This window comes from Sus scrofa, chromosome 8 (assembly GCF_054392235.1).
Source record: "Sus scrofa isolate SSC_HxYL_T2T_F1_AM1 chromosome 8, Sscrofa_HxYL_maternal_Yorkshire_Landrace_v2.0, whole genome shotgun sequence".
NCBI classification, from domain to species: Eukaryota; Metazoa; Chordata; class Mammalia; order Artiodactyla; family Suidae; genus Sus; species Sus scrofa.
The window spans coordinates 321,559-344,087 of NC_139390.1; the positions used below are offsets into that span (position 1 = coordinate 321,559).

The 22,529-nt window shown below is 61.0% G+C and overlaps 3 protein-coding genes across 21 annotated transcripts in view; 1 reads left to right on the forward strand and 2 right to left on the reverse strand.

Annotated features, from left to right (window-relative positions):
- The window catches only part of GAK (cyclin G associated kinase), a 56,126-nt gene extending 55,176 nt beyond the window's left edge, over window positions 1–950 (reverse strand). For all 10 annotated transcript variants that reach the window (XR_014812006.1, XR_014812003.1, XR_014812004.1 and 7 more), the window contains exon 1: window positions 736–950. Coding sequence is in view for 1 of the 10 variants with exons in the window: in XM_021100831.2 (XP_020956490.1) it covers window positions 736–880 (145 nt within the window). In the remaining 9 variants the exon portion in view is untranslated. The remainder of the gene's footprint in view (window positions 1–735) is intronic.
- TMEM175 (transmembrane protein 175) lies at window positions 1–18,003 on the forward strand. 7 transcript variants are annotated; one of them, XM_084971163.1, is made up of 12 exons: window positions 1,045–2,803; window positions 5,127–5,262; window positions 6,904–7,064; window positions 7,205–7,243; window positions 8,498–8,595; window positions 10,005–10,056; window positions 10,210–10,245; window positions 10,884–10,967; window positions 11,162–11,326; window positions 14,515–14,593; window positions 14,742–14,877; window positions 16,364–18,003. In XM_084971163.1, exons 3-12 carry the CDS (start codon window positions 6,912–6,914, stop codon window positions 17,034–17,036), a joined length of 1,515 nt encoding a protein of 504 aa, XP_084827289.1. In that variant the 5' UTR covers window positions 1,045–2,803; window positions 5,127–5,262; window positions 6,904–6,911; the 3' UTR covers window positions 17,037–18,003. The 7 variants fall into 7 exon arrangements, with proteins under 7 accessions (XP_020956503.1, XP_084827289.1, XP_084827292.1 ...); XM_084971166.1 differs by lacking the exon at window positions 5,127–5,262 and adding an exon at window positions 13,730–14,087 and having other exon boundaries at window positions 1,045–1,403; window positions 11,162–13,032; XM_021100844.2 differs by lacking the exons at window positions 1,045–2,803; window positions 5,127–5,262 and adding an exon at window positions 1–280.
- The window catches only part of DGKQ (diacylglycerol kinase theta), an 11,778-nt gene continuing 6,604 nt past the window's right edge, over window positions 17,356–22,529 (reverse strand). For 3 of the 4 annotated variants that reach the window (XM_021100838.2, XM_084971156.1, XM_021100840.2), the window contains 9 exons: window positions 21,952–22,067; window positions 20,486–20,637; window positions 20,162–20,310; window positions 19,864–20,042; window positions 19,470–19,570; window positions 19,218–19,364; window positions 19,015–19,126; window positions 18,786–18,938; window positions 17,356–18,580 (listed from right to left, as the gene is read on the reverse strand). In XM_021100838.2, coding sequence (XP_020956497.1) covers window positions 18,479–18,580; window positions 18,786–18,938; window positions 19,015–19,126; window positions 19,218–19,364; window positions 19,470–19,570; window positions 19,864–20,042; window positions 20,162–20,310; window positions 20,486–20,637; window positions 21,952–22,067 — 1,211 coding nt within the window. In that variant the 3' untranslated portion in view covers window positions 17,356–18,478. The remainder of the gene's footprint in view (window positions 18,581–18,785; window positions 18,939–19,014; window positions 19,127–19,217; window positions 19,365–19,469; window positions 19,571–19,863; window positions 20,043–20,161; window positions 20,311–20,485; window positions 20,638–21,951; window positions 22,068–22,529) is intronic. The other variant, XM_021100839.2, reaches the window with a different exon arrangement.

Sequence of the window (22,529 nt, forward strand, 5' to 3'; positions counted from 1 at the left end):
CACAGCCCCAAAGCCAACCGTGCCACGGCTAGGGGAAGCTCACACGCCCGCGTGATCCCCACTGGACAAAACAGAAAAACGCAGACAAGGAAACAGGACCGCGCCAACACTGGTGGGAAATTCTGTGTGAGGAAGGGAGGCGGGGTGCAGGAAGCAAGAAACAGCGTGCAGCAACACAGCCGACCACAGACTGACCAGCCCCGCGGCGAGGTTCTGTACGGATCCCAACTGCCGGGTCAGCTCGGGCCCAGAGAGGACCGGGGCAGAAGACGCTCCTATGGTAAGAGGGGGAACCCCGGCTACAGGACGCGGCGCTGTCTGTCCCAACACCCTCGCCTAAGGTCCCGAAACCTGAGAGGACCAGCCCCACGTCCACTGTCCCACCGCGGCCCTCGACGACTTATAACCCACCCCCCGGCCCCAGCGCGTGCCTCGGGACTCCAGCCTTTAGTCTTGCGGGTCCCCCTGCCTCCTTTCCGCTAAGGCCCCGCGCGCCAACCCCCGCCGGCCCACCACTCCTTCCCAGCGACACAGCCTCTCCTCCAGCCTCAGGTGAGCCTACACCTGCCGCCACGACCACCTTGCCCCAGCCTGACCCCAGCCTCCGACACGGAAGTGCCCGACCCCACACGGGCCTCCCCCTCGGCAGTCGCCTTCCGGCCAGCCGTGACCCTCCCCCTGCCCGCCTGGTCCTGCCCCGCGCCCCGGGCCGCGCGCCCCCGGCCCCCGCCTCACCCTCCGCCAGGACCCGCCGCACTCGCAGCCGCAGCTCGCCCATTTCCACCGTCTGCCCCACGAAGTCAGTCTGGTCGCGGCCGGCAGCACCCCCCAGGGAGCCCGGGCCCGCCAGGAAGTCGAGCGCAGACTGCAGCAGCGACATGGCTGCGGCCCGCGGCGGGCGCCGGACCGAGGGCTCAGCGTACAGCCGCGTCCGGGTCCACTCGGCAACCGCCGGCCGCGACCGCACCGCTTCCGCCCGACGCCTCCACGCAGGCGCGGGGGCGCGTCGCTGGCCGGAAGAGCGCCGGGCGTCACTTCCGCCGCGCCGGGCGGCTGCGAGTGCGCGGAGCTGGGCGTGGACGCGAGGGTGGGCCGGGTAACGGGCTTCTGGCGCCGAGCTCGAGGAGGGAGCCCGGCGCCCAACCGTTTGCACGCGGCGGTTTCCGCGGAGGCTGGTGTCCAGGGGCTCCCGGTGCCCGGCCGCGCAGAGCCGGTCTGTGTAAGCCGAGCGCCGGGGGGCCCGCGGCGTCCGTCTATTTATTGAGTTGGTTGCCTATAAAAGACCGAAAAGCATCATTTTAAAAGCTCAGTTTTGACGCTTCTGTGGAAAAATCATTTCTGGCAGCACTGGATCCAGAATCCCGTGTGTGACCCATCACCTAGAGCTTCCCCCCCCCCCCCAGGTAAGACGCTGCCACTTGCCTGACCCCCTTGGCGCGTTTGGCAGCCGGCCGCTTTCGGTAGGTTCTTGTCTGGCGTGTTCACCTCCAAACGGAGAAATGGAGCCACCGCCCCCGGTAGCATCTTAACCCTCCTAGAATTTCAAGCTATTAAAAGTCTCTTTCCGGGAGTTCCCGTCGTGGCGCAGTGGTTAACGAATCCGACTAGGAACCATAAGGTTGCGGGTTCGGTCCCTGCCCTTGCTCAGTGGGTTAAGGATCCGGCATTGCCCTGAGCTGTGGTGTGGGTTGCAGACGCGGCTCGGATCCCGTGTTGCTGTGGCTCTGGCGTAGGCCGGTGGCTACAGCTCCGATTGGACCCCTAGCCTGGGAACCTCCATATGCCGTGGGAGCGGCCCAAGAAATGGCAAAAAGACAAAAAAAAAAAAAAAGTCTCTTTCTGGACAGGCTAGCACGTGTTATCACTATAGTAAAGAAGCTCAGTTCATACAATGCTTTACTGCTTACAACATCCTTTTAGAAGCGTTCCTATTAATTATCCCTTTGGGGTGAGAAAACATGCCCAGCAGTGCCATTACTTAGCCAGGGGGCCAGGGTCAACAAGTGATACCGAGTCACATGGCTCTTCCAGCCGCTGCGTTTGTCTGGTAAATGGAACACATCGGAGGCTTGGGAAAAAGTCCGGGCTGTTTTTGGGTGTCTCCTAGCATAGAGGTGGCAGTTGTCTGGAGGAGAGCACCAATGGGACAATGTCGCTTTTAGACTGAAAGTACACTCTTTAGAGAGGAGCAGCAACTAGGGAAGCAAGAAGGAAACTAAAAGCATTATGTCAAATGACTTTGCCATTTAAAAGGAAGGAGACAAAAGAAAAAGAGGAACCTCCACTTACAGCTTCCAGGAGTAAATGATGTACCTGGGATTTAGCAGCAGTGATATCAGCATCTTGCCCAGAACAATATTGTTTCCGTGGAGCAGTGGGTGGAAACTAGGTACCCAAAGAGAAGGAAAAAAAAATGAAGAGGGAGAGACAGTAAGGGGAGGTAACTCAGGAAGTTTGGTTGCGGAGACTACGGTACCGAGGGGGTGCTGAGATGTTTAAGATGGGAGATTCCTGAGCATCCTACAGCTGATGGAAGGAAACCAGGATGTGTTTGCTGGGACAGAAGAGTCAGGTGTAAAGTGCCTTCCCTCCTAGAAGGTAGGAGGGAATGATATCCAGAGCACAGGGAAGTGTTCACTTTGGACAAGGGAAAATCACTGTTCGTCGCAAAAGGAGAGAACGAAGACAGAGTGCAGTTGGTGGTAACGTCGTGCATGTATTGGAGTGAAAGCAAAGGAATTCTCTGATGAGCTCTTCACTGTGAATAACGAAGAGAAAACATCTATTGAAAAGGAGAAGGGAGGTAAGAAAACTAAGTTTAAGCAGCGGGGAAAAGCTCTAAAATACTTGTGGTGGAAAACATAGGAAATAATTCACTAGAAAGCATGATGATTTCAGAGGCTCTGGATTTATAGGCATGACCCAGGATCAGGTAGAGGTTGCTGAGTAGTGTAATTCCTTTAGAGGCAAGATTCTATCCGGACCTCGTGTTTCATGTTGATGGTATCTTTTTATGCTGACACTGCACTAGGTGTTATTGTAGCAGCTTCTTAATCCAAATCCGAGTCTCGGGAACACACTTTCCTCCTGAACTCTTTCACATCTGTTCTCAGAGATCTCAGCATGTGTATACATGTCTAAAACTGAGCTTACAGTCAAACCTGTCCCTTTTGTAGTAGATTTCATTACAAAGATTATTAGCAGGAATGAAAAAGATCATTCTGTAATGATGAAGGGGTAAATTCAACAAAAGACATAGCAACCTTAGACAATTCTGCCCTGCTAATCAAGCTTTAAAATACATGAAGGACTGCAAGGAGATTGTAGTTGGAGATTTCAGTGGTTCTTTTTTTTTTTTTTTTTTTTTTTTTTTTTTTTTGGCTTTTTAGGGCTGCACCCATTACATACGGAGGTTCCCAGGCTAGGGGTCAAATCAGAGCTGTAGCTGCCGGCCTACACCACAGCCACAGCAACTCGGGATCCAAACCACATCTGCGGCCTACACGACAGCTACCGGCAATGCCAGATCTTTAGCACACTGAGCGAGGCCAGGGATCAAACCCAAGTCCTCATGGATATTAGTCGGGTTCGTGAACCACCGAGACACGACAGGAACTTCCTTCAATTTTTCTTTCTCAACAAATGATGGAATAAATACCAGAAGATGACCAAGGATGTGGCAGAGTTGAAACACACCACCAATCAATTTGACAATGGATATTTGCAGAATACACATTTTCAAATATATCAAGAACAATCACTGGCATTCCCAGGTGGCTTAGTGGTTAAGGATCTGGCATTGTCACTGCTGTGGCTCAGGTTGGATCCCGGGCCAAGGAATTTCTGCATGCCGCAGGTGCAGCCAAAAAATAAAAAATAAAATAAAGAACATTTACCAAGATGGGTGATTTTCTGGGCACATGTGTTCTCTGAACACATTGGAATTAAGCTAGAAATCAATAGCAGATGTCTGGAAATCCATCCAAATATTTGGAAACTGAATGACTCAGTTTTAAATTACCTTTAGGTTGGGCAGTTCCCATCCTGGCTCAGTGGTGAATGAACCCAACTAGGAACCATGAGGTTGCAGGTTCGATCCCTGACCTTGCTCAGTGGGCTGAGGATACGGCGCTGCTGTGAGCTGTGGTGTAGGCTGCAGACGCGGCTCAGGTCCCTCGTTGCCGTGGCTCTGGCGTAGGCTGGCGGCTACAGCTCCGATTCGACCCCCAGCCTGGGAACCTCCATGTACTGCATGTGCGGCCCTGAAAAGGCAAAAAAAGACAAAGACAAAAAGAAAAGTACACAAAAGGTGATAGGTTGGGAAGGAGAGTTGAAACCTGAAGTGGCGATTACATGAGTGAGTTTTCCATTTTGTCCCCTTTTGTGGCTTCGACCCTTGCCCCATCTTGTCCTGGGCTGTCCTCACAGCTGCTGCACCCCGTCTTTCTGCCTGAGGAACCTCGAAAGGGGCCCTGGCACATGGAAGCGAGGGAGGGAAAGGAGCTAGAGTAATCCAGACAGTTTTGCGAAAGAACGAGGCTGGAAGAGTGTAGCAGATACCAAGACCTGCTCTGAAGCCACATTCAAGTCAGTGTGATCCTGGCAAGGGATAGGGACATGCTCAGTAGGAAGGAATGGGTACCTCCAGATACACCCACACGAATAGCGTTCGTTAGGGTTTGACTGAGGTGCATGCAAAGACAGTTCAGTGGAGATGAGACAGGCTTTCCAGCAGGGACTGTTGGAATAACCAGACATCCATCTGCAAGACAGAGAAACTCACCTATGCCTTGCATGTTGTATGAAAATTAACTCAGAATCGATCAAAGATCTGAGTTCCCTGGTGGCTCAGTGGGTTAAGGACCTGGCAGTGTCACTGCTGTGGTGCAGTTTCCATCCTTGGCCCAGGAACTTCTGCATGCTATGGGTGAGACCAAAAGAAAAAAAAGAATTGATTGTAGACCAAAAGTAAAACCTAAAACTTTAAAACTTCTTGAAGAAAATAGATCGTTGTGATTTTGAGGTTAAGCAAATCATTATTAGATGTGACACCAAAAGAATGATCCGTAAAAGAAAAGTTGATGAATTGGAGTTCATCAAAATTTAAAACTCACATTCTTCTAAAGCCCGGTAAGAAGGAGTGAAAGCCACAGACTGTGAGAAAACACCCACAAATCCCACATCTAACAGACAGCTTCTCACCATGTTGCGGAAGGAACTCTCCAAACTCAGGAAGAACATGAACACCCCCCGCCAAAGAAAGTGAGTAAAAGATTCTCTGCCACGAAAGATGCACAGTTCAAATGCAGGCCCGTGAGAATGCCCAGCTGGTCGGTGCGGAGGTGCAGGTTAGACCGCAGTGAGAGCACGTCTATCAATACAGCTAAAATTAATTACGCTGTTAAAAGGCCCTCCAGCTGAGTGCTGGAAGGGGTGGGAGCAGGTGCAGCTCGCGATCTGCCGGTGGGAACGTGGCCTGGCGGTCTCTTGGAAAGTCGGCGTGCCCTTAGCGTGTGACCCAGCAGGCCCACGGTGCCTTTGTTCATAATTGCCCGTTTCCCAGCCGGCGCATGGATAAACAGGCACATGCGTGCGGTGGGCTGAACCACACAGCAGCAGATGCACGTTAGGGGGCATCCCCAGGCACACAGGTGGATCTTGAGTGTGCTGTGCGGAGTGAAAGAAGCCAGACTCCAGAGGCTCTGTGGAGCACATGTCCACTCATGGGACAGTCTGGAAAAAGCCAAATGCCAGTAGCAGAAAAATTAGCGGGAGGCCAGGGTTTGGGAAGAGGAGGGCCTGGCCACCAACGGGCTGCTCGGGGACAGAACTGCTGTGTGATGGTGGTTGTAGTTACACACGCGTGTGCACTCATCCAAAACTCAGAGCTGTGCAGCCAGAGGGAGTGAGTCTTCCTATAAACGGAAAAGGGAACCACGTGGGAAATAAACTAGAGACACCAGTGAAAGCGAACTCCGACGCCTACTGCCTGGGTCACTGCAGGGCCATCCTGGGGTTGCGGAGTAGCTTCTGACCTGTGCTCTTACTTGTGTATTTGTATGGTCATGAGGAAGCCAGGCTTGTTTTCCGTGTTTTAAACACTGACAGAGGTGGTTTGATCCTGTGTCTCTTTGGACGCCGGCCCTTCTGCTCTTGTGTTTCTGGGTTTTGTACATGACGGTTTGTTGCCTCTGTGCTCCCTGTCTTAGCCGGCTTGCGCTGCCATAACACTATACCACCTCCCCTGGGGCCAGGGGCAGCTGGCTTTCCACGCAGGGCCTTAATGCCCCCAAAGGTTACGGGCACGGTGTGGCCCCTGCAAAAGAAATGGGCCACTGTGAAGTGGGAGCAGGGACTCTTAGGACTCTGTATCTGGGGTTGGGGGTCACGGGTATCAGGCCTGTCCCTGGAGCATCCACCATGTGTCACATGTGCCTTCTCCTGTTCTTAGAAGGGACTCGGGCTGTTCCCATCGTGGCTCAGTGGGTAACGAATCCGACTAGGAACCACGGGGTTGTGGGTTCAACCCCTGGCCTTAGTCACTGGGCTGAGGATCCGGCTTTGCCATGAGCTGTGGTGTAGGTTGCAGGCGCAGCTTGGATCCCGCGTTGCTGTGGCTCTGGTGTAGGCCAGCAGCTACAGCTCCAATTCGACCCCTAGCCTGGGAATCTCCATGTGCCACAGGAGCGGCCCTAGAAAAGGCAAAAGAGACAATAGAAAAAAGAAGGGACTCGAGCACAGAGTCTCCCGGTCCTAGGGCTCTGCGGTGACGTGAGCTCTTCTGCGAGGCCACCTGGACGGGGAGACGGTGGCAGGGGCCCTTCCACCCCATGTCATGGCTGAAGCCGGCAGGAGCTGACCCCCAGGAGTGCCCTGCGTGATCAGACCTGTGCTTTTTCCCAGGCCCCACCATGTCCGGGCCGCAGACCCCAGAGCCGGCCCTCGACAGGCAGGGAGACTGCTCCACAGGCTCTGGGGACGAGGGTGCTGCCGACGGGATCCAGCACTCCCATCGCATGCTCAGCTTCAGCGATGCGCTGCTGTCCATCATCGCCACTGTCATGGTCCGTGTGGGGCCCCGGCCCTGGCGGGCAGCGGAGGGGTGGGAGGAGCAGCCCAGGACCGGCCCGCGTCCCAGGGCAACTGAGGCGCGTCCGTGCCCAGCCCGAGACGTGTCCTTCGGGTCGTGTTGCTTCTGTTCTAGATCCTGCCCGTGACCCACATGGAGATCACCCCGGAACAGGTACTTGGAGCAGACGGCAGCGTCTCTGGGGGGCCTGGGAGACCCGTGCTGGGCTCCGCCCGGGGCCCCTGGCTGGGAGGGACGGCCAGGCCCCAGCCGTGCTGCTGGCCCAGTCTCAGCTTGTGGACAGAGGCGGAGCCCTGAAGAAGCTTGCGAAAGGAGGGGGTGTCTGATGGCTGGCGTGGGACTGTGCCAGCAGGCCAGTTTCCACACCAGGGAGATGCAGCAAACGCCGGGGGAAGCCCCCTGGGGTCCCTGCCTGCCGCCCCGGAGCATCCCCAAGTAGGTGCTTGGGGAGCTGGGGGCGACCTGCCTCCCCGACCTGGGCCCTGTCGTGGAGGTGAGTGGGAAATGAGGGTTTTAAAAGCAGACTTTCCATTCGTCATCAGCTTGGACTTCTTCCATTTTATCAGGAAAATAGTCCCATGTAGCAGCGCCTCAGGAGGCAGATGTGATTCTGGGGGACGTTCGGGGGCCCCTGGGTACCCGCGCCTGTGCTCTGGTTCCAGTCCTGACCAGCACTCATGGCCTGGATCTGTGGAATGGCGATAACGCCACTCCTCACTGGGTTTGCGTGAGGCTTAAGTAGAAATGGGGTTTCCTGGGACCTTGGTGCCACCAGCTTGGGGATGGGGATGGGTGTGTGCGTGTGGTGCCAGGAGGGGACACGGACGCACATGAGCCTGGGCTCCGCGCTGCTGTGAGTGCAGCTCACCTTGGAGGTCATGACCTTTATCGAGACGTGGTCTCTGGGCTGGCCAGCTCGGGACAGCCGAGCCAGGGCCACCGCCCTGGTCGGGAGACTCCTTCAGAGAAGGCGCTGCCCCAAGGAGGGCTCTCTGAGGGTGGCCGGCCAGCGGGCGCACTGCCAGCCAAGGAGGCGTCCAGGGGAGATCAGAGGACCTGGTGATTCGACAAGCAGGGCTGCTCCCGTTGGCCCAGAGCGGCCGAGATGAAAAGGCGTAGGTTTGGTGTCTGCAGCTTCCGCTGACCGAGCCTCAAGCCCTTCTCACAGCTTCCGCCCACGTCCTGTCGAGCCCACTGTCCTGAGTGCAGTCACCGTGGCCTTCTCGCCAGGTTTCGCAACTGCTTTGGGATGGCTCACCTGGCAGTGCCCTGACTCCCGTGGCAGCAAGGCCTGGGGCCACCCTGCCTCCAGAGGGGCTTTTCGGGGCCTGGGCATGGGCTTCTCCAGCCCTGGGGCCACTGGCAGTGCAGAGCAAAGCTGTGCCTGCTGGCAATGCTCTTTTCCAGAAGTCTGACAAGAGCGTACAGAACCTTCTAGCAACCAGGATTGCTGTCTACCTAATGACGTTCCTCATTGTGACCGTGGCCTGGGCAGCACACACCAGGTAGGGCGGCCCTGGGCCTGTTCCCGGGCTGGCGGCCGCGTCTCTGTGGCTGGCTCAGTGCGTGTGCCAGCAGGTGTGACCTCGGCCTGGCTGAGGTCGGGTGGTGGCAGGGGTGCTCTCAGCACAGTGAGACACCCGTTCTCAGCCTGAGTGGCAGCCCTGCCCTCCTGGGCAGAGTCCCGAGGGGGCCCGCTCGTGGGCTGCCCCTCCTGCCCCTCACTGCAGAGGTCTCGCTCAAGCCTCTGCTTTCTTATCTGCACATGGCAGCAACAGGGCTTACACCCCTGGCCTGGGACGATGAAGCGGGGTGACAGGTTCACAGGGGCAGCTCAGGCCAGGTCTGTGCCAGGCACAGCACTGCTGCCTGCTGGAGCCACCGTTAGAACGCGCACAGCAGGGTGAGGCGAGGCGAGCTGCCCGCCCTCTGCTCCCCTGTCCCACGCGGGGTGCGGGGCCCCTGCGTCTGGCCCAGGACTCTGGCGAGGAGGGTAAGGCCTCCAGGGCATGAGCTTTCTCTTGAGGAGGAAAAGGTACCTTAGGACCCAAGGGAAATGGGACCCCAGATCTGCAGGCCTCGCCCGAGCCCCCAAGTGGAGCAGGCCCCCAGGGTGGAGTGGGGGTGGGGTGGGGTGCTGACATCTCCCTTAGGAAACCCTCCCCACTGGGGGTGCCAGGAACCCAGGAGCCTGCGAGGCGTTGGCACTTGGACGAAAGCTTCTCAGCGTTTCACATCACATACTGGTTTTCAGGAAAACGACTTTCTGGTGGGGCGAGTGGTCCTCTTTAAAGGCTTTGCAGGGTTTTACTCCTCTCCCTTGTTCACAGAGAGCGGGGGGCCTCAGCCACCCTCTCTCCAGTCCTGCTGGGGGCCTGCGTGGCCAGCCCCCCATCAGACCAGTGGTGTGGACAGGGCCACTCGGTGCCTCTTTCGCGGGCTGGTTCCAGCAAAGCCCACCCCCTGTGTCGGAGGCCCCAGCTGCTGGAAGCGGCCTAGACCCTTGTGGGGTGCCCATCTGTCGCCCGGGATGCGTGGCTCGGCAGTGGGGCTGCCATCTCCGGGGAACTCGGGCCCTTCCTCTGACCTCCAGAGAGGAGCCTGGCCCCTGAGGCCACCCTTGGCCCCTGGCTGGGTGCAGACCTCCCAGGTGCCTCTCCACCTCCCACTGAGCACAGCCCAGGGGAAGGCCAGGTCTTCAGGGCGTCAGGGCCCTGGGGGACCGGATGGCGGGGCCTGGAGGAGGATGGGGCCTTGGGAGAGGTGTTTGTCTCGTCCTGAATTGGCCTTGGGGGTGGGTCCTGCCTCTGTCTTCAGTCTGTGTGTGAGACCCTGGCTCTGGGCAAGCGTCTGTGATGCCCTCGGGAGTGCATTTGTGGACAGTGTGCTTTTCCTGTTGCCTTTAATGGTTTAGACTGTTCCAGATCGTTGGGAAAATAGATGACACACTTGCCCTGCTCAACCTGGTGAGTCTCCCGGCTGCCTTGGGGTGGGGGTGGGGGGCTCTGCCCCACCAGGTGGAGCGAGGCGCGCCCAGCTGCTCCGGGACCTCGGGGTGTGCGGGGCCGGGGCCGTCCCCGTCGGGTGCCCTCACCGTCCCGCATCCCTCTGCCCGCCAGGCCTGCATGATGACCATCACCTTCCTGCCGTTCACCGTGAGTAGCAGCGCTCGCCGCCCGCTTCCCTGATGCCCGCTGACACCTCCCAGGCTCCAGCCTGCCCTCCCCTGGGCACGAGGACTCCAGCCCGCAGATGCTTACTGCTCAGAAGCTCCCGGAGCACGTGGTTGCCGAGAGGAGAGCAGGTCCTAGGGAAGGCCTGCCTGGGCCTTCAGGCCCCGTGGAGTGAGGAGGCGGCCGGGGCCCCTGTACCGCCGGCACATCCTGGGCTCTCGGGCAGGGCCACCAGCCTGGCCTCCCCTGACCCCCGCGTTGCCGACACACCCAGCTCCCCACCCAGCGCCTGAAGCCCGTGGCCTCCTGGCAGGTCTGGGCTCGCCCGCAGCCTGCCAGCCCAGCAGCTCCTTCTGAATTCTGGTGAACAGCGCTCTTGAGGGTGCCGGGCCGCGCCAGGCGCTGGGGCCTGAGGATCTCTTTACGAATCTGCTAACATTCCAGCTCTAAGAGCTTAAAGCATTGGATGGGATTGCTCTTGTGGGGGCACCTCCAGGGCTCCAGCCGCCCCCCACCTGACACGGCTCTGGTGCTGGCCGGCCACAGCCCAGCTGACGCAGAGGAGGCTGCAGGGCCCTGGAACCCCGCAGGACTGATTGTGTGGGGTTTTCTGGCTGCAGTTTTCCTTGATGGTGACTTTCCCCGAGGTGCCTCTGGGCATTTTCCTGTTCTGCGTGTGCGTGATCGCCATTGGGGCCATTCAGGTAGGACCCAGCCCTCCCCACATCCCGTCCTCTTGGAGCAGGGGTGGGACACCTGCTGCCGGAGAGGGAGGGGGACACGGGGTGCTCCGTGGGGCAGCGCTCAGACACCCGCACCCCGGGAGCAGAGTTTGGGCCCCTGCCTCTGCAGGTCCTCACCCGAGGCCCTGCTCCTGCCCCGCGTCCGCCCCCCACAGGCACTGATCGTCGTGTACGCCTTCCACTTCCCCCACCTCCTGAGTCCCCAGATCGAGGACTCCGCGCACAGGGCCCTGCACCGCCGGCACATCCTGGGCATCATCCTCCAGGGGCCCACGCTGTGCTTGGCCGCGGCCTGCTTCTCCCTGTTCTTCTACCCCGCGGTGAGTCCGGGGGCTGAGGGGGAGGAGGGAGGCTCCTTGCTGGGCCCCTGGGGGCCGCATGGGGTGCCCCCACCAGCCGGAGGGAGGAGCTCCTCCTGGAGGCTCGCGGGGGAGCCCAGCTCACACCCAGGTCCCCCACCTGGAGGCAGGCTGCAGGGCGCAGACACTGCGCAGCTCACTGCCTGGACAGGGGTGCCCGGTCACCTCAGGAAACACGCGTAAACCCAGGGGGCACGAGACATTGCGCCCCTCCTGAAAATGTGCGCGAGGATGTGAGCCACCAGAAGCGAGAGGGTGGAGAGAGATTCCCGAGCCAGAAAAGACTGGAGACGGGAGGGGGAGCCCGGCGAGGTGAGCGGGCGGGGCCGGCAGAAGTGCGTCCTAGACACGCCGGGCGCGCAGGCAGAGCTGTGTCTGGCTCTGGCTGAGCCCCGCCAGGTCCGCGCCATCACACTGAGGGGACCTAGAGTCCTCCTTGCCAGCTGCAGGGGTCGAGGCCGGGTGCTCAGACCCCCTCTGGCCAACAGCTGATGTAACAGGAGTGTTCTAGTGATGCTGCCATCACCCAAGCAGCCGTCTCCTGGAGTGGCTTGCAGATGCTCTTGGCTTGGTTCTGGGCTTTACTTGAGTACTGGGAAGAAAAGGCAATGTTTAAGCCCAAAGCATCATAAGAATGGTGAAGAAGTGAACGGCTGACGGTATTTTTAAAGTCGAGTAAATATCTCAAGAGAATTCGAGGCCGGCAAAGCTGCAGTCATGCCCTCCAGGGTGCAGTCGGGGGCTGGGATCCAGGGCAGCCCCAGGTGAGGCAGGGGCTGGCGTGCAGGGTGGGGGCAGGCCTCAGGCCTCTGCTTACCTTCCCATGCCTGCATGTGTTTGCTGGGCGGGGGCCCTCAGGGTCAGGCGGGCATCCTTCGCTGTGTCCTTTCAGTGGGGCCCCTCCCTGTGGACAGGGCAGGGCCAGCGAAGGGGCGCCAGAGAGAGACAGAAGGATGGGACTGAGGGGCAGTACGCCCGAGGCCATGTCTGCCTCCTGGTTTGCAGTGGGCTGGCTCCTCCCAGCTCTGGGCGGTGCCTGGGGCCGAGGGGCTCTGAGGGTCATCAGGCAGAGGAAGGAGCGAAGGTCTGGGATGTGCGTGTTGCCTGGGCGAGGACAGGAGCAGAGCCAAGGACCCTGGGGGCCGTGCCCACCGGCAGGGCCTGGATGCTTGGGTCCAGGAAGGACACGAGTGGGCAGGCCCCAGAGACTGGACCAGGAGCCCGGGCCAGGTGGACAGCGAGCAGCTGGTCAAGCTCCCGGGCAGCCCCAGGGGGAGGGAGGGTTCTCAGTGGGGCGGGAGGGCCCAGGTGGTCGGTGGGTCGGTGCCTCCGAGTGGGGGGAGTGTGCTGTGTTCTTCACCCCTCCTTCCTTACAGTGAGTCTGATGCCTTGACCCCTTGCGTGGGTCCCCTGCCCATCACCGTCTGGGGATAGGGCATGTCTGAACCTCCTGGTCCCCCACGGCCTCCTACCACATGCGCTGCCCCTCCTCTCGTCTCAGACCCTGTGCTGGGTCCCCTGTCCACGTCCAGCCGCTGCTCAGGGCCCTGGCCTCTCGGGACCACCTTCCTCTGCTGGTGACATTCAGGTCCCAGGACCTCTGTCCTAGGCCTCACACCCCGGTGCTGAGCTGCTCCTTCCAGGGACTCGTGCTCCTGAAAACCTAGGCAGGTCCCCTCTTGTGCTTGTGGGACACCCCCCCCCCGCCAAGTGGCCCACCTAGGTCGCTGTCTCCTCCCAGAGCCCCCGCTCTCACCCGCTGTGCACCTGGGATGTGACTCACCCCATGTGTGTTGAAAGCTGTGTAGGATGTGGTCTTATGATTAGTGGAGGCCGGGTCACGAGCAGACCTGTGATGTTGGCTGCCCCCATCTGTCCTGAGTCCTCTGGCCCTGCCATGTGACCATGAACCACAGCTGGGAAGGGCAGGGGGGAGCCCCCTCCCTGCGGGCAAGGCACAGGAGGGGGTGGCAGGAGGAAGGGTGCCCTCCGCCGAACTGCAGGGATGAGCAAGGGGGCTGCTGCAGCCCCCTCAGGGCCAGAACCGCGCCTGGTCTGCCCGCCTCCCTTTTAACCTGATTTGGGGTGCAGCTGACGTGAAATTTACCACTGCGATGGTTTGAAATACCCCAGTCAGTGGCAGTGATTTCACCCACACTGCCCTGCAAGCAGCGCCTCTGTCTGGTCCTGGGACTTTCCAGCAGCCGACAGGAACCCCATCCCCACTAGCTTTCACTCCTTGTCTCCCCACCCTCAGACCCGGGAAACCACAAATCCTTCTGTCTGTGGATTTGCCTCTGGGGTATTTCACATGGACTGAGTCCTAAAACACAAGGCTTTTACGTCTGTCTGCTTCCACCTCAGCACCTTCTCCAGGTTCTGCCACATTGTGCTGTCAGGGCTTCCTTTGCATTAACCAGTGACACCCTGCCACGTGGAGGCACCCCATCCATCCATCCGTGGACGGGGTGATTCTGCGTCTTAGCTGTTGTGAGCTGTGCGGCTGAGCGTGGGTGGGCAGAGAACTCACCCAGCCGCTGCTTTGAGCCCTTTGGGGTGGACCCTCAGAAGTAGGGTTGCCGGATCCTGTGGAAACTTGGAGGCGTGTCTCGAGGAGCCCCGTGCTCTTTTCCATGGCAGCCGCACCATTCGCGTGCCCACCGACAGTGCCCAGGCCTCCAGGCTCGGCCGCCCGCCCGCCCTTGCTGCTTCCTGTTTCCAGGTGGGGGCTGGAGCTGGGGTGTGAGGGGCTCTCGTGGTCGTGGCTCACCTTTCCCCACGTGTTTCGGGTGCTGAGCACCTGCTCACACGCGTGGGGGTCACGTCTCTTCTTCAGAGCAGCGTTGGTTCACATGCTTGGCCCATTTTTCCCGGGGGCACTCTGTCCCTGTTGGGGGGCTGGAGGCCTTTATGTCTGGACGGTGACCCTGATCTGGTAGGTGGTTGGGGAGCGTGTGCTCCCGTCCTGTGCGGTCTTTCTTCGCCCTCCTGGTTGGATCCTTCAGTGCACAGAACGTGCTCGTCGTACAAGCTGGGATTCACCTGCTTCGTCTTCCGTGGCTCATGCTGCCCTCTCTCCCGAGCGGATGGCTCTGGGGGGCCAGGGGGTTCCAGGCATCACACCCCGACATGTCTTGTATCTCACGCAGTCATACCTGCTGATGGCGACAGTCGTCTTTCTCCCCTACGTCAGCAAAGCCGCCGGCTGGTGCAGGGACAGGCTTGCAGGTAGGTGCCAGGACAGGCTGGGGAGCGGGGCCTCGGGGTACCGCCAGGGCCCGCGGAGCACCCACCATGGCTGGGCTAGCGGGCAGCGATGTCCAGCTGGCCCAAGGCCCTGAGGGCTTGGCTGTTCCTACCCCTGACCTGCCCACAGGCTCCAGGGAGCCCCCAGCCCACAGCCTGGAGTTCTTCACCTTCGACCTGCATGAGCCGCTGAGCAAGGAACGGGTGGAAGCCTTCAGCGACGGGGTCTATGCCATCGTGGCCACGCTGCTCATCCTGGACATCTGGTGAGGACCAGCCGGGCACCCTACCCGCCAGCCCCGCAGGAGGGGCCGTCCCTGCTCCCTCCCAGAGCTGCACACACGCACGTGGGTGGGAAGGCAGGCAGCTCCCCAGGGTCCCCACGTCCCCTGTGTCTCGGCCACACTCCCACCCCACTCCAACCCTCGCTTCTCCCCGACCCTGTTGCTCCTCTGCTTGGCCCGGCCTGCCTCAGTCTGTCCCCACCTTTGTTGCATTTTTATGTCTAAGTGTTTTATGTGCTGCTGCTTCAGATCTTTGAGACTTTTTTAAAGCCTTTTACTCCTTGGTTATGTTTCTGTACTTTTTTGTTTTGTTTTGTTTGTTTTTTTTAGGGCAGTACCCGCAGCATATGGAGGTTCCCAGGCTAGGGGTCCAATTGGAGCTACAGCTGCTAGCCTACGTCACAGCCGCAGCAATGCCAGATCTGAGCTGCATCTGTGACCTGCACCACAGCTCACAGCAACGCTGGATCCTTAACCCACTGAGCAAGGCCAGGGATCAAACCTGCATTCTCATGCATACTAGTCGGGTTTGTTTCTGCCGAGCCACAGTGGGAACTCCCGTACATTCTTATTTTGCCAAAATGCTCTGATTTCGTGCTCACGTCTGATCGTCTCAAGTGTTAATCTTTCTGGAGTTTCAGCGGCTCCGTGGTTAATGAACCCAACTAGTGTCCCTGAGGATGCGGGTTCAGTTTTTGGTCTTGCTTAGTTAAGGATCTGGCATTGCTGTGGCAGTGGTGTAGGCCGGCAGCTACAGCTCCGATTTGACCCCTAACCTGGGAACCTCCATATGCTGCAGGTGCAGCCCTAAGAAGACAAAAGACAAAAAAAAAAGTCTTAATCTTCTTAATTTCTCCTAAGGGTTTTTTTCTCCTGTAATTTCTGAATTTCTAAAAGTTGGGAGCACTTGTCCATTAGTACCAGTCGCCGAGGCCTAGACCTAAGGTTCTAGAATGATCTGCTTTTGCTTCTGCCCTGCAGCCAGGGCCATGGGTGGCAGCAAGGAGGGGCTGCAGGCCAGGGATCCAAGTGGGGATCCCCAGGAAGCTCCCCAGGCTCTTGTCTCTGCCCCTGCCAGCGTGCGCGGCACCGCTCGGAGCTGTGCCGTGGCCGTGCAGCGGGAGGGCAGCAGCCCCGTAGCCTCCTTGAGGGGAGCGCCTGGGCCGGAGGTGCCTTAGAGTCACCCTGACAGTAAAGTCGGCCCCGGAGCTCGTCCCCTCAGAGGCAGCCCCTCAGGTCTGGAGCCTGCTGCCTGGGTGGGCAGTGGGCAGACCGCCCAAGCATCCAGCTGTGGCAGCCAGGAAACCACAGGATGCTTTTGAATTTGAACTTGCTGGATGGCGCTGTGGGATGTGGACACAGACCAGGAGAGCTCAGTGCACCTGATGTCCGAGCGTGGGGGTGGGGCTCCCAGGGGGGGACGGGGGGGCAGCAAGGCTGCTGCAAATGCCTGTGTCCCACTCCTCAGCGAGGACAACGTCCCCGACCCCAAGGAGGTGAAGGCGAAGTTCGGTGGCAGCCTGGTGGCAGCGCTGGGCACGTCCGGGCCGCAATTCCTGGCCTACTTCGGCTCCTTCGTCACGGTGGGCCTGCTCTGGTTCGCCCACCACTCACTCTTCCTGCACATCCGCAAGGTCACGCGGCCCATGGGGCTTCTCAACACGCTGTCGCTGGCCTTCGTGGGCGGCCTGCCCCTGGCCTACCAGCAGACCTCGGCCTTCGAGAAGCAGTCCCCCAGAGAGCTGGAGAGCGTGCGAGTTAGCTGCGCCATCATCTTCTTCGCCAGCATCTTCCAGTTTGCCATCTGGACCACCGCGCTGCTGCAGGAGGGGGAGACGCTGCAGCCCTCGGCCCGGTTTGGGGGCCGGGAGCACGCGTTCATGTTCGCCAAGCTCGCGCTGTACCCCTGCGCCAGCCTGCTGGCCTTCGCCTCCACCTGCATCCTGAGCAGGTTCAGCACAGCCATCTTCCACATCATGCAGATCGCCGTGCCCTTCGCCTTCCTGCTGCTGCGGCTCTTGGTGCGCCTGGCGCTGGCCGCCCTGCGTGCCCTGCGGGGCCTCACCCGGCCAGGACGCACCCAGCCGGCACCCAGGGCCATGGACGATGCGCGGGCCCCGCTCCTCCCTGCGCCCTGCTAGTGCCAGGCCCTGGCCCCCAGCCCAAGGTTGGCTCTCAACTCCTCTTGTGAGACCTCATGTTCGACCCCAGAGCCCTCAGCGTGTTTCCGCTTTTGCAGAGAAAGCCTCCTGGGAGCTTCAGTTGTGTTGCATGTGCCCGTGTCTGTCCTCCGCCCCGCTGCCTCCATCAAGCTAAGATGAGGCCCAGGGGTGGCTGGGGTCCAGCCGGGAGCCCTGGGCAGGTGTGACATGGCCCCAGGTCAACCGGCAGCAATCCCTCCCCTGGGGCTCCCGTCCCTGCAACATGCCTCAGGCGAAGACACAGGCGCCAGCAAGGGGACAGGGTGCCCAGACTGTATTTGTCCCAGATGGCAATCACGGCCATCCTCACGCAGTGGGAAGTTGCACAGGAGGGAGGGAGGGCGCCCTTGCAGCCCCTCTGAGCGCAGCCTCGCTTAGCTCGAGGCCACGTCCTCCCAGACCCTATTCACGGACAGTTCCTGTCAACCAACGGGCCACAGAGCAGACGCGCGCTGGCTCCACCCTGCGGATGGGCACAAGGGGTGTGAGTCGGACACTGGGGGTGGGTGCTGTTAAGATGCACGGGTCTGGGCATTTGGGGCACAAGCTGGCCGGGCCATGTCTGAGGCCAAGTGTCAGGGCCAAGCCACCACCCAGGGTGGCAGAGGACCAGCATGGTCAGGGGAGGGGTGGGCTCATGGACCCTCTTCCAGGCCTCGGGGGATTCCCAGCAGCTTGCTCAATGGGGGTCAGTTCCCTCCACGGTCTGGGCCAGCTGGGTTCGGGAGCTTGGTGTAGGGGCCCTGGCAGCCATGGCTTCATTCCATGACCTGAGTTTCCACGTGGACAAGCGCTGGGACCACACAGGTCCCATCTGCCAAGCAGACAGAACCGGGCATTGACGTGGCAGGTAGGAGCAAAGCACTGTGTCGACCTTGGTCATTAAAGCTGCTCCCTGTTCACACTCCTCTCAGCCTCCGGGCTCGGCCGGGCCTGCCCCTGCTGCCTCCTAGGCACAGAGCTCGTCTCCAGGAGGGTGGCTCGGCCCACCTGGCTTCCTCCGGGCCCTCCTCTCTCCAGGGCCACATCCCAGCTCAGGACCCAGCCCAGCCAGACTCCCCCCTGCACCCTGGCGATGAGGTGAGGTTCGAAGAGCTAATGGCTAGGGTGCCCTGTCCGTATCTGGGCACAGCCAGGGCCCAGAGGGCCGCCTGCCCTGCGGAGGCATCCGGGGGTACCACCTAAGGGGTATGAGATGAGGTCCAGCACTTCCCAGCTCACAGGGCTCAGAGGTGATGAAAGGACACAGTGGCCTGGGCCCCCAGGAGCCCAGTGCCCACCCAGCCATCTCTGTGCGACACAGGCGTGAGGACATGTGGGGAAGGCCTGAGGTCAGGGCTGGGGCCAAGTCATCTGTCCCAGGCGTTGCTGCAGGGCTGCCTCTATTTGGAGTCTCCCTCGGGGGCGGGTGTCCCCTCTGCCCGCACATCCTTGGGTGTCCCGGACTTCTTGGGTTTCTGCTTGGCCTTCCTGAGCATGTGTACCTGTCCCAGCACAGGCGAGGTCTGAGGGCTGCACAGCACTGCAGGTCGCCTGGCCCCGGGGCCCGAGGACACGCAGCCCGATTCACAGAAGGCCCTGTGACCTCCCAGAGTCAGGGAAGAACCAGTGGCAGCAGGACAGCCACTCTGCACAGCCAAAGCCCACCAGCACCAGCCCACCTCACTGCTGACCCCAAGCTTGACATACTTTCGGGCCTGCGGCCGAGATGATCATGTGCCCGGGAGCCTGGACCCAGGGCTCGCCATCCACCTGCACGGGTGTGGCCTTGAGGAGGGTGACACGGAAGTAGGCTCCCTGGGCGATGCGGATGCCAGAGCGCAGCCCACCCTGGACCTGGCCCTGGTGAGGGAGAGGGCGAACCTTGCTTAGTGGGCGGCAGCGCCACCCCCACCCCCGCTCCTGGCCCCTCACTCACCATGTGCATGACACCTGTCACCCCCACCACCTCCAGCAGCCCGTCGTCCATGCGCGGCTTCTCAAACCTTGAGTCACTGTCGGAGCCCCACAGGTCGGCCCCCGAGCCCCAGCTGCACCGGGAGGGAGGGCACACAGGTAAGCGCGCAGGCTGGAGAGGAGGCCGGCAGGGCCAGCGCCCGCGGGAGCCGCGCCCACCGGCACCTGGGGATGTTGATGAAGATGAGCCCCTCGATGCTGGGCAGCTCCACCTCCCGCCGCTCCACCTGCAGCCGGATCTCCCTGTGCAGGCTGCGGGAGTGGCTGATCTTCTGCAGTCCGACCCGCACGTACACGCCCTTGTTGTGGAACCTGAGGGTGGGGGGGGGCGTCTGCTGTCACAAGGCGGGCCCCATCCCCGCCCCCCAGTCACTGCCAGCCCCAGGAAGGACGCTCCCACCCTGGGCCCTCTGGCACCTGCTCGTGAACTTGCCGGGCTCTTCCTCCCGCGCCTGGTGGAAGTCCAGGCTTAGCTCTGCGTCGATGCCAATCCCACAGTAGTTACTCATCTGCACAACCTGACAAGCAGACACGTCCTCCCGTGGCCCCGGTCGGCCCCCACCAGGCGCTCCGCCTCCCCCCGGTGGGTCCAGCCTCCTCGTCCAGAGCCACTTCTGTCTGGAGACTGATCAGTACTCAGGAGCCAGCAGCACGTGGTGCCAACAAGTCACCACTGTGCCTCCACTTCCCTATCCAGAAGGGGCAGCACTGGTGCCTACGCCAAGGTGTGGCTGGCACGAGAACGAATGCCCAGACAGGTGTGGCAGGGTCACCAACAGGGTGCCACACCCTCCCCCGGGAAAACCAGTACCTTGGGGGGCTCTGCGTCTGCCACACCATCCTCCCCACTGCCAGTCTCGTGAGCATCCAGCAGGATGGTCCAGCGGTCCATGAGCACAGCATCAGCCTCGTCCACAGACACCAGCACGGAGAACGGGTCCTCTCCACTGTAGCCCGCCCCCCAGCGGAGGACCCGGCCAAGGTCATTCCCTGGGACACGGGCAGGACGCATGCTGACTCTCCACACCTGCCACCAGGCCCAGGCCCCACCAGGATGGGGCAGGGAGAGAAGGAACCCGAGGCCCCACCCCACAGCTCGCTGGCTTCACCTGTGCCCAGGGGCAAAATGGCCACAGCAGGCTCTGGGCAGGCCAGCCGGTGTCGCATCTCTTCCAGGGCGGCGAGCACCCAGCCCACGGTGCCGTCCCCACCACACACCAGCACCCGGAAGCAGGGCACCTGGGAGAACACGTGGAACCTGGCAGCAGGGAGACAGAAGCGTCCCACCACCAGCCATGGCCACAGTCATGAACAAGCAGGGATGGGAAGCCACCCTGGGGGCAGAGTGGGTCTGTAGCTCCTCCCCAGCCCAGGACAACCTCGGGGGGCGGGGTGCATTCACACTCCTTCGGGCAGCAGGGTCCCAGACTCACCCGGGCAGAGGCCCCCCGTTGGTCAGCTCAAAGACCTGGTGAGGGTTGAGCAGCTTCCGGAAACTGCAGAGCAGGTCCCGGCCCTTGAGGCCTCCACTTTTGGGGTTCACAAACACGAGGAGGGGGCGGCAGTCTGGGGGCAACTTTGTGTGCTGACAGATGGGGCTGCATCAGGGTGGGCTCCCCAGGCTGCCCCTCAGAGGCATAGCCTCCCCCTGCCACGCTGCCCGGGCAATGGCTGCCCTGACCCTAAGCCCACCCGGCCCAAGCCAGCCTGGGGCTAGCACACATAGGACCCCACATGGCCACGCCACCTCCCCACTGACCGCTCGGGTGCCTCCCACTGGCCCACAGAGCAGGGAAGGTGCCAGAGCCAGCCTGGAGCCCCGAGCACACAGGCCACACTGCACCCACCATGACAGGTGTCCTCAGACCACACCCACTGCCTGGTCCCCACAGCCCACGAGACCAGGCTGGAAGCCAATGTGTGACCCCACCTGCCCTTCTCAGAGCCACTGCTCCCAGGGCCCACCCACAGCAGCCGGGAGCAACCCAGCTCGCAAGACGGCCCCATGTCTCCCCTCGACCACAGGGTGACCAAGCCCCCTCCCACGCATGACTGCAGGAACTGTGCCCGAGAGAGGGCAGAGAGCAGGTGTCCCCACAAGGGTGAGGACATGGGACGGGGTTCCCCACGATGGGAATTGCTAGGTGACAGGAGACAAACAGGCGTAGACGCAGTGGGCAGTGGCAGCACATGGGCTCAGCCATGGCTCAAGGCCAAGGACACACTTGGGGTGACGTGTCACCCACTGGGCAGAGCTGCCTGCGGCCACCACTTACCCACTCACCCCAGGGCAGGCGGCTGCCAGAAGAGAGAAAGTGGGTGTTGGCGTTACCCACCTGTCTGCCCACGGGGCCAGCAGAGGGGACCCTGACCTGCCGTGGCCACATCCTCATCTGATGATCTAAAGACCTGCCCATCCAGCCACAGACCCTGAACTCATTCTGCTCTAATTCTGCTTGGCCTGAACTGGGGCCTGGGTCATAGATCCCTTGGTGGTGGTGGTGGGGGGGGTCCTTGGGGCCAGCAGGGCAGAGGACCAGAGGCTACTACCAGGGCACAAAGGGCATGGGGCGCTGCTGGGACTTTAGGACAGCCTCCAAAACCAGGAAGCATCATCTACTGGCCAGAGGAGGCCCGGGGGGGGCGGGAGCAGGAATCCAGAGACCTCCTGGGCAGGGAGAGGAGGGCCACACACAAGCCACAAGTACACCCAGCCCTTAGGAGGCGGCCACTGCAGGGCCAGTCAGCCGGCAGGCAGGCCTCTCGCCGTTGGAGCTCGGGCCCCTCCCTCGGTGTGAACTGGCTGCGCACACACATGTGGACTTTGCTCTGACTGCCCCGCATTCAACAAAATAGCCGTGGAGGCCGCGCCCACAGGCCCCATCCCAGCACCACTCACCAGCACATCCGGGAGCACCAGGGCGGTCAGCAGCCGGCCGTGCACAGACGTGTCCCTGACCAGCATGTACAGCCGCTCGGCCTCCGCAAAGCAGGCCACATCCAGCACCACCGCACCTGCGGCAGGTGGGCCATGAGCTCAGGTGCCTGTCCTGAGGCCCCACCTCCACAGTGTCTGGACCGCAGGCCTCACCTCCATCTGGGGCCAGGTGGCCCCAGTTCTGGCTTTGGCCCATTTCAGGTTAGCCCATCCCAAGGCATCTCCATGGTGTGTGACCCCTGCCCCCCCAGAGAGCCGTCAAGGACAGCTGGGCTTAGAAACAAAACATGCTGGGTGGACGTGAGCAAGGCCACCAGGAGGCAGGGGGGCAGATCTGCACCCTGTTCTCCCCCCCTCCCCGCCCCCCCGCCGAGACCCCCAGCATCCAAGAGAGGCATGAGGACGCTGGTAACTCACAGAGGGATGGGCCTCACAGGACCGTCCCCCCACTGGGTAGATTTGAAGCTTCCCCCGACCAAAGAGGTGAACCCGCGGGCAGAACAGGCACCGCAGTCATGTTTTAGCAAGAGCATCACAGC

Bases quoted from the DNA above. Each gene is read 5' to 3' on its own strand.
- TMEM175 (XM_021100844.2), top strand. From the start codon at position 6,912: ATGTCCGGGCCGCAGACCCCAGAGCCGGCCCTCGACAGGCAGGGAGAC. The intron at 7,065-7,204 runs GTCCGTGTGGGG...CTTCTGTTCTAG, and splicing joins CCATCATCGCCACTGTCATG to ATCCTGCCCGTGACCCACAT. The intron at 8,596-10,004 runs GTAGGGCGGCCC...TTAATGGTTTAG, and splicing joins GCCTGGGCAGCACACACCAG to ACTGTTCCAGATCGTTGGGA.